Source organism: Passer domesticus, chromosome 23, assembly GCF_036417665.1.
Source record: "Passer domesticus isolate bPasDom1 chromosome 23, bPasDom1.hap1, whole genome shotgun sequence".
NCBI classification, from domain to species: Eukaryota; Metazoa; Chordata; class Aves; order Passeriformes; family Passeridae; genus Passer; species Passer domesticus.
In genome coordinates, this window is record NC_087496.1 from 2,163,991 (window position 1) to 2,176,634 (window position 12,644).

At 51.6% G+C, this 12,644-nt stretch overlaps 1 protein-coding gene across 3 annotated transcripts in view; it reads left to right on the top strand.

Annotated features, from left to right (window-relative positions):
- The window catches only part of KIRREL3 (kirre like nephrin family adhesion molecule 3), a 368,136-nt gene that overhangs the window by 298,517 nt on the left and 56,975 nt on the right, over positions 1 to 12,644 (top strand). For all 3 annotated transcript variants that reach the window (XM_064398046.1, XM_064398047.1, XM_064398048.1), the window contains one exon: positions 8,997 to 9,154. In XM_064398046.1, coding sequence (XP_064254116.1) covers positions 8,997 to 9,154 — 158 coding nt within the window. The remainder of the gene's footprint in view (positions 1 to 8,996; positions 9,155 to 12,644) is intronic.

Here is a 12,644-nt window from a genome sequence, read left to right on the forward strand (position 1 = left end):
GTAGACGGGGGCTGCCAAAACTTCTTTCTCCTTGCATAGGAGGCTTTTCACTGGAATACAAATGCTCACTTATCCCATGTCAAATCTGCTTGTGTGCTCTCCAAAATGGGTCCTGCTCAGAGCCAGCTCTCACAAAGGATTTCAGAACTTTGACATTTGCTTTAATTCCAATCCATTGTGAAAACTGAATATTTAAAACACTCTCTAGCCAAGAATCTGGGAGCAAACCCCTCCTCAGCATGAAAAAGCAGAGTATTCCAGTGGTATTCCTCAAAATGACCTGGAGAGGGCTTAGATGGAGGAAAATCAGCCCCTCCTGGGCAGTGAGTGGGAAAGCAGAGTTGTGCTTTGCTGCAGTGAGATGAAACCATCTCTAGGAATCCTTTCTGAATTTTACGCATCTTCATTCTCCAGCAAGACACTGTTCCACTGGAGAAATCCATGCTGCTGACCCTAGAAATGTGGAACATGTGAGAGTTTCAGTGGCTGGATGAAAAAAGAGACAAATCATTAGGAGAAAATAGGGGGGGGAAAAAGCAGGGGGGGGAATTTTAGGAAATATTAATGGTTTGTTTCTCATGAGCTCCTTAACGTGAGGAGGGTCCATGAATGAGGCTCAGCTGGGGAAACAGGGACACAGGTGTGTGCTTGGGATGGAGAGGAGGCAGCATTCCTGGCAGCCCTCCGGCCCCTCCTGCTTACACACACACACTGAAGTGCCACAAGACAAATAGGACTGAGAGAGAGATGCACTATTTAAACTTTCATCACTATTTTTCTCCCTGGCTCCCCTTGTTTCTTTTGATTTATTTTTTAGTGTGTTTTCCCCAGGCTGTGCTGTTTGCCTGCATCTCTTTCCTCTCCCTCTCCTGGCAGCAGTTCTGGAGCACCAGGAGCTGCCCAGCATTTTTCAGGCTCTTCAGGCTCAGCTCCCGTGGGCAGGAGGGAGGAATGAGGCAGCAGAGGCTGGGAAAGATGTGGCCAGGACACAGCAGGGACAACAGGAAACCTGTAGACACAACATCTCCTTTTCCCATCCACCCATGACCCAGCAAGGACTAGGGGACGGCTCTGTATTGCACAGAGCAAGAATCCCATCCCACTGCCACCCAGCCCAGGGTGGGCAACCCTGCCAGGGCTTGGCTTGGGATGGATGCAGGAAGGCACCCACAGAGCACCAGCCTTCCATGCCATGCCAATCTGAGCAGGGCCAGGGGCTGGCAGCACACAGAGGGGGCTGGATGCTTGGAAACAATGCCAGAGCTCATCCCAGAGCCAGTGTGGCCTCTGTAAATTGGCCGTGGACAGCCCAGGCTGGGCTGTTTGCAGCCTGTCATGTGTAGGGAAGGTGCAGACAGCTCCAGGGATTGTTTCAACAATCACAGAGGCATGGAATGGTTTAGCTTGGAAGGGAACTTAAAGCTCATCCAGATCCAGGTAGGGACAGCTTCCACTGTCCCAGGCTGCTCCCAGCCCCATCCAGCCTGGCCTTGGGCACTGCCAGCGATCCAGGGGCAGCCCCAGCTGCTCTGGGCACCCTGTGCCAGGGCCTCACCACCCTCACAGGAACAATTCCCAATTCCCAATATCCCATCCATGCCTGCCCTCTGGCAGTGGGAGCCATTCCCTGTGTCCTGTCCCTCCATCCCTTGTCCCCAGTCCCTCTCCAGCTCTCCTGGAGCCCCTTCAGGCCCTGCAAGGGGCTCTGAGCTCTCCCTGGAGCCTTCTCCTCTCCAGGTGAGCACCCCCAGCTCTCCCAGCCTGGCTGCAGAGCAGAGGGGCTCCAGCCCTGAAGCATCTCCAGGGTCTCACTCCAGCAGCTCCAGGTCCTCCCTGTGCTGGGGACTCCAGAGCTGGACTCAGCTCTGTGGATGGGGCTCACAGGGGCAGAGCAGAAGGGCAGAATCCCCTCACCCATCCTGCTGCCCACACTGCTGGGGGTGAGCCCAGCATGGAAAGATAAGGATGAGGGTGGAGCCTCCTCCTGCTGAGCAGCTGCAGACAGGATTGATCTCCAGGTTTAAGATGTAGGATGCCAAGGAAGATCTGCTCAGTCATACTTGAAGTGGGAATATTCCACTCTGGAGTCAGGAAGGACTCTGAGCCCTGTGCTGACCCCATTTAAACTCTGACCACTCGCTCTGTGTGATTTGCTTTTCCTTACCTGCCAAAGCAAAAGGATTGAAATCCTAATTGCATCAGGAAGGGGAGAGGTAGAACAGATCAGGACAGTGGAGGAGAGGATGCAGCGGCATCCAGGGCTAGGTTTCCTGCAGATCTTAGGTCACTGAGCCCCACAGTCCTGCCCCAAGTCCCCACTTGGTGCTGCCCTGAGAAGCCCAGCCCATGGCAATGCTCAGACAGCAAAATCCCTGCCTTTCAAGTGTTGGACAAAACCTAAGAGTCTGTTTATATCCTTCCTAGCTCTGAAGAACTGCTGGAAATCTGAATCCTAAATGTGTACAGGCCTGATAAATGGAAAGCTAAACACTCCTGGAGCTGTAAGCTGCTCTGCAGTGGTTTAGGCCCTCACAATTTGCAGCCTTCAGGGTTGATAATACAGCGAGACCCTGAGCAGTCTGCTGGAAAACTCTGCCAGAAACACAATCCCTGTAAGGGGATTCTCTTATCCCGTGTAGCAAGCTTCATCCTAAAAGCACTTTTGTGTTCTAGCCCCTTTTCCTCCCTGTGGAAAGCTTTCCTAGACACTTGATGAAACAGAGAACCTTCTTTCTCCCCCAGCACCCAAATTTTCCTGCTTTTTCCTTTGTCTTCTCCCAACCTACTTCTGGTTCTTTCACTGTAACTCATGCCAGTGAATCCTCCCAGCCTTCATTTTGCCAATTAAACAGCCCAACCTCTGCCGATTTCGCCTGGCAGGGGAGCTGCTCTTTTCCTTTGATCAGCTCCAGGGAGTTCTGCATCCATGAGTGTGGCCAAAACACCCCAGAATCTCAAAAGCATCATGCAGAGCAACACCACTAGAGCTCCAAAATGCCCCCAAGGCTGGTGGGGAGAGCAGATACTGTCTGGGAAGAGAAGGCAGCTCCCTGCAGCTCTCAAGCAGAGAAGAGAATGCTCTGATCCCAAATGATGCACAGAAATGATACCACAGCCAATTAACTCTTCATTCTGCTGAATATCATTAGCAAGAGCTTACTGCCAAAGTCACAGCCCCAAAGTCTTGATACACTGACCACCTTTTGGACCAGGACATGATAATAGAGACACAGAATTTTTGGGGTTGGAGGGCTGTCTGGTCCAGCCCTCCTGCCACAGGCAGAGACACCTTCCACTAGATCAGAGGATCACACTCTTCCAGGGAAGGATTTTCCAGAGGCTGCAGGTTGAATCCTGCATCTTTCACCAGTGCCTTGTCAGCCAGCAAACCTGCACTCCCAAAGCCCCAGCGTGGAGCAGAGATGGGATTTGTAAAGGCAAACTCTGTTTGCAGGGTTTGTATTCCAAACCCTCCCCAAGGGCAAGCGGCTCTTGCAGGTCAGGGCAGCGCCAAATCCGGTCAGGCCCAGCAACTGCTCTGTGATGCCTCATAAGCCTGGCTTGTCTACAAGAGCTGAACATGCTTCCCTGACAAGCTGCAAGGCCGTGTCAGAATGCACAAACACTTGGCAGAGCAGAGCAAAGCTCCCACATCCCCCCTTGCTGCACGAGGGGCTCGGCTGAGCCAGCTGAATCTCTGGGGCTTCCCTTCCTGCAGGGACACAACACAGCAGCAAAGGGATCTGTGCTCAGCCTGGCTTTTTCATCCCCACGGGGCCTTGTGTTCTCACTGAGTGCTCACTGGGAGGCAGCTGTCCCCACTGGGGAGGCTGGGGATGCTCTTGATTCATCACACAATCACAGAATAGGTTTAGAAGAGACCCTAAAGCCCATCCTGTTCCACTCCCTGCCATGGCAGGGACACCTTCCACTGTCCCAGGCTGCTCCAAGCCCTGTCCAGCCTGGCCTTGGGCACTGCCAGGGATCCAGGGGCAGCCCCAGCTGCTCTGGGCACCCTGTGCCAGGGCCTCACCACCCTCACAGGGAACAATTCCTAATTCCCAATATCCCATCCATGCCTGCCCTCTGGCAGTGGGAGCCATTCCCTGTGTCCTGCCCCTCCACCCCTTGTCCCAGGTTCCTCTCCTGCTCTCCTGGAGCCCCTTTAGGCTCTGCAAACATCTCTCAGGTCTCCCTGGAGCCTTTTCCTCTCCAGGCTGAACTCACCCAAATGATTTACACTTATTCTCTCAGCTTTGGGGCCAGGAAGATCCTTCCAGTGGTTCATGGCAGTTTGTGATCGCCAGGAGCTTCCTCTGGTCACTGTTATTTGTTTAAGTTCCACATGAGCTGGGCCCGGATCCCCGGGAAAGGGGAGCCATGAAGATGAGCAATGCATCAGCAAGGCCTTATCCAAGGGATCTCGATCCACAGGGGACCCTTGTGCTGAGTCTGACACCAGCTGAACACTCCTGGCAGATATTTGGCTCAGGGCAGCCCTCAGGGGCTGCTGTGTCTGCCTCTCCAGCCCAGCAGCTGGGTGACCCTTGCCCACCAGCAGGTGTTGGGGTTGAATCACTTAACACTGAAGAAGAGGTTGGCCCCAAGAAGAGGAGGTTGGTTACACAAACCCAGCAGCAGTAAGGAACCAGGCACAACAACGCAGCAAAACAGCCTTAATTAGGGAAAATGTACTGCTGGCTGCAGGGCTTTTTGCTTCCTGCACTTCCAGGACCTGGCTGCTGGAGGATCCTGTTATCTCAGCAACTATTGCTAATGACTGAGGCTCTGTTTGCTTGCCACATCCTTGTCCAGCTGCTGGGAGCATTTAAAGACATCCAGGTCATTCCTAAAGGCAGCGTTAGCCTGGGGCCTCAGCCCAGCAGAAGAATTCTGTGGGGGTCACCAATTAACCAAGTTGTGCAGGGTGGGACAGTGTGCAGGAAAGCCTCTAACAAGTAATTTTAAAAGCTGATGAATGCACCAAGAACACCATCATTTAATTGTGTTTCTTTGTGAAGATGTGCTGTAAGTGCACTTTTCCAAAGGGCAGAGACCCCACGCTGTCCCCTCTCATCCAGGCAGCCCAGAGCTATGGAGAATAGATTGAAGCCTGTCCAAGACTGGTTTAAAAATATTCAGCAAATCCTGTATTTGACAGAAAATGAGGGGTTTGGCAGGGAAAAGTTTGTCAGCATTTCTTTGGAAAGTTTTTTCTGCAGTGAAGAGAGAGACAAGTGTCCAGATGAGGTTTTGAGGGCAATGTGAGGAACAGAAGACCTTCTGCTGGGGTGATTCACCTCCACCCCAGAAGGTCTCACTCTCATGTCCATTTGGGGACAATTTATGGGGACTCTCACCACATAAAAAGCTGCATGTCACAGACTCATGGAATAATTCAGGATGGAAAAGCTCTGTAAGCCCATCGAGTCCCCCCAGCACTGCCACCATGTTCACCACCAACCACGTCCCCAGGTGCCACATCCAGGGATGGGGACTCCACCACTGCCTTGGGCAGCCTGTTCCCACCTGACCATCCTTTCAGTGAAGGATTTTTCCCTAAGATCCCAACTACACCTCCCCTGCTGCACCTTGAGGCCCTTTCCATCCAGCTTTCTGCTCCTGTGGGCTTGATCTGTCCTGGGTCCCTTCTCCATCATTTCAATCTTCCTGGGCATGAGCGGGTTAACTTCATTTGCTTTGCTGTCAGGAGTAACCCCCCCTGCAACCCCAAACAACTCTCCCTATTTATATCCCTGGTTTAATCAGGAAGGCTAGTGCTTCCATAGCTACGTGATTAAAAATTAGGAGACCAGATTCTGTAGTGGTGCCTCATAATAACAACCAATCCTGGGAGCACAGTGGATGAATAATGGATCATGGCTTCTTGCTTTCCCTCCTTTCTTCTTCTTCCCTTTTCATCTTTTCATTCTTCTCCTCCTCCTCCTCCTCTGCCTCCTCTCCAGGCTGGAGTTGGGGTGGGGAAGGAATACATCCATCCTTCATATTGCACAAGTTAGAGAGACATCACTGATTCCTCTTCATCAAACCCTCCACCCCAAGCAACTTCCCTGTTAGGGAGCCTGGAGACATCAATAATTCACAGCTACCTGGAGGACTGGGTGATGAAAGCCATTTACTTGGGAAGAGATAGCCAGAACCCATCCTCTCCTCATTGCCATAAGCAGCTCCTCAAGGCTGGCTGCTGATCCCATAGGGACAAACAGGAGCAAAACTAAAATCTGATGATTTCTGGCACAGGCCAGACAAGTGATTCCATGTTTGTTTGCATTATGTTCTCCCCTGTCCCATAATATCCCCTAATGGACACACTAGATTGCTTTGCAGGGGGGATGTTGCTGCAGGAATACCAGGGAAAAAAGTCAGGAATGTCAAGCATCCCACCATAAAAGTTCCTTCATTAAATTCCAATATGGTCTTCAGAGCAAAATTTGTGGGTTGTTTTTTCCCCCACTCTACAAGATGAATTTTCAATATTTTTACAAGCAGAGGTCAAATTCAATTAATGGATTCAGTGAGGGGAGAAAAAACTACTGGAAAATGCCAGATTTGGTTTTAAACAGCATAAACTCATCCAATGAAATAAAATAAATAAATCTTAAAAATTAAAATTCATAATTCCTTTATAGTTAAATAACATCAGAATAGAGCAGAATTGTTCCCATTTTCACATCTCAGTGACAATCGTTCCAACTAACCCAAACCACAGATTTTCACTTTCCTGTTCCACTCTCTTAGCCTGAGGAAAAAAAAAAAGTACATTTTGGATCCGTGTAGAAAGCTTTTTCCCCGGTCCTTGGGTTCCACCCACTGAGCTGAAAAATCCCATTACTCCAAGCACTTGGCAGCCGCGTGTGCGCAGCAGGGTGTGCCCGCAGCACCTCTGCAAATCCCGGCCTGGGGCAGGCAGCCACCTCTGGCTTGTCAGGGACCATAATCCCTTCCCAGTTCCCACCCCAGCCCGGCGCTGGAGATTTTAGATCCTCCTCAGCCAACCACAACGCAGGGGCAGCTCAGGAGCAAGGCCAGGCTTGGGGATTTCAGAGGGGGCTTAGGCCAGCTTTGGTTCTGAGGGGGAGCAGCACTGACTTGGAACAAAACCAGCTCCACTTTGGCAGAAAATCGTTGGATTTCACCCAACTGCATCCCCTCTGGAGATGATGAGAGTTGGAGGGTTCTGCCACCCACTTCTGAGCAGGGTGAGAAGGAGCAATTTCCCATTTCTTGAGAATGCATTTCACATGCCCTTCACATTCCTGCTGGCCTCCCAGCCCCACAGGGGCCCCAGGACAGATGTGCCCCAACACAGCTGCCTGTGGCAGGAGCAGCATTTGGCTTCCCAAGGGTGATGGTTGGGGAGAGCTCAGTGCCTTTGGGCAGTGCTTTGGGCTGGAAGGGCTCTCAGTGAGGGGGTTGCCAGCAGCTTTCAGCCACAAGAAGGTTCCCTGCTGTTTCCCTGGAATTATGTGAGGCATCCATGGGACTGGGGATGCTGTTAAAGAGCCAGGGAGAGGGAGGGCTGAGCTCAGGTCTCTCACAGAGCAGAAATGAAAGTGCTTTTGTCTTACTTAGTCAGGAACTTTTTATCTCTTGATGAAACACCCACCAGTGGTCAGTAAGGCCAAACTGTTCCTGGTTCACCTCTGGAACAGGTGAACCGTGGGCTTGAGCTGTCCTGGGTCCCTTTTCCATCATTTCAATCTTCCTGGGCATGAGCGGGTTAAATCCCCCCCAAGGGGATTTAAAAGCCATGTGGATGTGGCACTTGGGGACATGGTTTAGTGGTGGGCTTGGCAGTGATGGGGAGATGGTTGGACTTGATCTTAAATGCCTTTTCCAACCTAGATAATGCCATGATTCCATGAGGAGCTGGACAAAGCTCCATCTCCAGCACAGATCCTGGATGGAGCAGACCCTCAGGGTAGCAGAGATAACAGCTCCTCCCTTCAGGATTAAAGAGCAGCCCCCCTCTCCAGCTGGATTTCCTATCTCTTAGCATTCTGGGGTGCCAGGTTCAAGAGCTGGTCCCAACAGAGCAACCCACACTCAGGTGTCCCTCCTGTGCCTCCCTGTTTCCACCTGTCCCTGTCTCTGGCTTCATTTCCAGCAGCGATGCCCAGGGCTGTGGGATACCAGCAGAGCCTGGAGCTGCAGCCTCACACGGGCTCTCAGGTGCCTTCAAAGGAAGACTGAGGTCTTAAATGTCCCTGTTCCCCCATCTAGATCTGCATTCCCAGAGGGAGGTGCTGAGAAGCCTCCCTGTGGCAGGAGGTGACCACAACCTGCTTGTGGCAGTGAGAGGGACATCACAGAGAGCAGGGAGTGTCCCCACTCCTCCGTGGTCCCTCTGGGACAGAGGGCTGCCAAGGGAGCCCTGCTCAAAGGAGGTCACACTCCTGATGCCCAGAGGTTATTCCACCCTGAGTCCTACAGGTCCAAATCCAACTTCTCCTGCTCTTCTACCCCAAAGCAGCCTCACCTCCCTCCCCCTTTGCAGCCAGAGCAGGGGTCACACCCATCCTCTCCAACCCCTGTACTGTGTCCAGCTAGAGACCCAGTTAGAGATCCCCAGGGAGGAGCAGACACAGGAAACAGGGATATTTCAAGCAGGGATATTGCTTTCAATATTCACCATCCTCCCAGAGTTTGCAGCTCAGGGACATCCAGAGCTTTGAGGATTTCGTAGTCCTCAGTGTATTTATCTCCCTCATATTCCTGCAAAGCTTGCAGCCACCTGGCCCAAGGCCCCTCAGGAGCTGCTGCTGCTGGAGGTCAAATCTGAGGCACAAGAGCAGCAGAAGGCAGGTGGCTCTGACCTGGGGACAGGGGGTAGCCCTGCCACGGCCATCCCAACCCACCTGCAGAGTCCGAGAGGTCACAGGCCAGCCCTGGCAGCTCAGCCCCCACAGATGACTCCAGGAAGGTGGGGTTCATGCTTCTAATGACCTTGTCTCCTCTGTGCTGTTTCTTTGCAGTTCCTCCAGATGACCCTGTCATTTTGGGGGGGCCCATCATCAGCCTGAGAGCAGGAGACCCCCTGAACCTGACCTGCCACGCAGACAACGCCAAGCCAGCAGCCTCCATCATCTGGATGAGGAGGGGAGAAGTCATCAATGGAGCCACCTATTCCAAGGTGAGGCAGGATGGGGCTGGGACAAGGCCTGTGCTCGTGAAAGGCTACCAGGCGTGACACTTCACACAGCCCCAAAGCATTTGGGGCAGCACCTCTGCAGAGCTCAGACTCTCACCCTGCATCCCTTCCCACTCGGGAGCCTGGGAGGAAAGCAGTCAGCAGGATGCAATGAGAAGCCACAAAATGTCACCAGAATGGGCTCTGCTCTGAATTTGGCTTTTTGTACCTTCTCACAGGTTGTCATCACCTGTTAATCCCACCTGGGTGTGGTGTTAATATTGTGTACAGCGGCAGTGACCCAGCCCTGGTTCTGGCTCTGCAGCAGAAGCTCTGGATCAAAGGGGTTGCAGTAAGATCTGTCCCCTCCTCCAACCGCAGCTTTCCATGAAAAATTGTCAGGGTTCTTGGCATTTTTTAATTTAGACAGAAAATCTTTATTGGGTCATGAAGGAAATAATCAAAGAGCAATCAGCAGCACACTGGGAATGGGACCCCAAATGTTCTCCTGTTTATGGGCTCCTGATGGCTGGTGAGTGTGAAAGATTCAGTAACACTTGACAGTTTTAATGAAATTTTCTAAACAGCAAAATCTGAAACCTAAAATGGGTCAGTTTGCAGCCAAAACTTCAAAGTGGGCAGTCAGAGCCATTCCTCGAGCTCCCAAAGATCTTTAATAAACATTTCATCCTCAGCTGCCACTGTGCAGCGTCCATCCAGCCTCATTCCAGCAATATCCTGATTTGCTGGGGAGAGCAGAGGAGGCAGAACACCCTCCATTCCTCCTCCTCCTTGCTGGAGCTGAGCTGCTTCCCTGCAGCCGGGGTGAGCAGGGGGAACCTGCCCCAACTCCCTCCCTGCCATGCAAAAGGCAGCACTAATTAGAGCCAGGGAGAACTGACCCCTCTCTCTCTCTCTCTCTCTCTCTCCCTCCCTCTCTCAAATGGAGTGGAATTAATTAAAATCCAGGCTGTTGACATGCAGTTGTTCACAGCTTATCCTCCTCGCCCCCAGCTTTCCCTTCCAGGGCTGCCTGGCCCTGAGGAGACAAATTTTGAGCCCTCTCCCTTTCAGACCCACAAGCAGTGGGGAGCAGAGAAGGAGGAACGCCCATCTTTAAAATATTTCCAGCAAAACTCCCTTCCAAAGCAGAGTTTTCCAGGCTGCAGATCCATCTCCCACAGCACAGAGTCTCCATGGCATTTTAAGCAGTTGGCAGGGATGGGCAGGGAGTGGACCTCTGTTCTGCCTGGGAGGAAGCATCCTTCCCTCCTCCTGGAGTCAGGAAAACTCTGTTTCTGAAGCTGAACCTCATTTTCTCCTGACTTCCTGAAGGTTTCCATGAGGCCTTTCCACATTAAAAAAAAAAAAAAAAAAATCAGCCTTTAGAAAACTAGTGGACAATTTTAGACATTTTTTTGAGTGGGAAGTTTGGATTTTTGGGGTCTTAGAAACATTTCCCTTTTGAAGCTCCATTTAAAATAGTTCATCAATTTGCCTTTTTCTGCTTTTTCAAGAGAACTGACACACAACCCAGCTTTCCTTTGATCCAGATATTCTAGCCAGCCAAAAAAGAAGTCCTGTTTGAGTTACTGACTGCCTGAAACCATTCACACTGAGTGATAATTTCTTTGTTACTCTGAATTTCCAGTCCACCAAATGATCCATGTGCAGCCCCCTGCAATCCCAGCCAAGCAGCACAGAACAGCCACAGCCGACTGAAATCCCCCTGATCCCTACTGAAGGGGACAGGGAACGTTATAAGATCCTGCAGGACTTGGAGGTTAACCTCAAACAGGGGAAATTCTGCACAGACTCAGGGTTCACCTCAACACCAGCACCAAAATTGGGGTCTTGTTCCCCAAAGGAAGAGCACACAGGGTGACAGTAAAGCAAGGACAGGGCAGCATCCTGCACTTCTGTCCAGAGGTGGGAACGGAGCTGGGGAAGGGGCTGGAGGACCAGGAGTGTCTGAGGGAGCTGTGGGGGCTCAGCCTGGAGAAGAAGAGGCTCAGGGGAACCTTCTTGCTCTCCACAACTCCCTGAGAGGAGGGGGAGCCTTGGGAGGAGTCGGGCACAGCTCCCAGGGAGCAGGGACAGGTGGAGAGGAAACGGACTCAAATTGTGCCAGGGGATGTTTAGACTGGACATTGAGAAAATTTCTTTACTGAAAAGGTATTCAGCCATTGGAACGGGCTCTCAGCATGGTGGTGGATTGCCCATCCCTGGAAGTGTTCCAAAAACCTGTGGATGTGGTGGAGAGGGACGTGGTTTAGTGGGTCAGTGCTGTCAGTGCTGGGTAAATTGATGGACTCCATCTCAGAGGGATTTTCCAACCCTCATGACTCTGGGATTCTGGGCTAATAGTGGTGACAATTTCTCAGCATAATCCCTTGTCTCATGTGCTTGAGAGGCACAAACCTGTGTGCATGAAGGCTGTGCCACAATGACCCAGGGAAAGCATGAGTCTTGGAATCAAAGAATCATTTAGGTTGGAAAAGCCCTCCAAAATCAAGTCCAACCACTCCCCCAGAACTGCCAAGGCCACCACTAAACCATATCCCCAAGTGCCACATGCACACATCTTGCTGACATCTGTGTACCTCCCAGTAAAGTTCTGTCTTACACTGTGAGGAGTAAACTTGAACATATAGACTTAGAAGGAAACACTGCCTGACAGGGTCCAAAATCCACTGTGGATAAACCAGAGAGAGGTCAGAGGTTGGAGAATGATTAAAAGACTGAAAACCACACAACATCTTGAGAACTCCGAGGGCTCAGCTTATCAAAGTCAGGGTTACAGGGTGACCTGACCTCCTGTAAGAACATGCAGGAGGATTAGGGGATGGTAAGGAAGCACTCCCAGGCTCCTGTGCTCCCAAAAGAGGCACAGCAGGGCACCACACTGAAGTCAGATAAATCCAGAGAAGAAGCACAGTGCCAAGGCTGAGCGAGCAGAGCTGGTAACCACCTGTCTTGGTTTGAACAGACAGATGTCTGCTAAGGAAGGCAGGAGCCTCCCCTGAAATGGAAAATGTAAACCCCTCCCTCCGAATTGTAATAATTTTGAAATTAAGGGGATCTCAGCCAAAAATATGGGAATACGAATAACAATTCTTTATTAGGGAAGAAAATAAAAATAAAATAAACAATGCAGTAATACAAAACAACTCTGCCAGAGTCAGAACAGGCCCTGTCCCCCTGTGGGTCAGGGTGGTGGCACAGCCCCATCCCATGGGGGCTCAGCCCTCCTGCAGTGCCAGCTGTGCTTCTGCTGGAGCAGGGATCCTGCACAAGGGGGGAGTTTTCCTCTGCAGCTCCAGGGCTGCTGGAGATGGGCCTGCTCTTCCTCTGGGAATGCAGGGCAGGAGAAAGCTGCTCCTCTGGGAATGCAGTGGGCAAAGGCTGCTGTGCTGTTCCAGGCTCAGATTGTATCCAGGTAGGAATGCTTGGCTCCTGCCCTGGGCAGAGCATCTCCCCATGGGATGCTGGA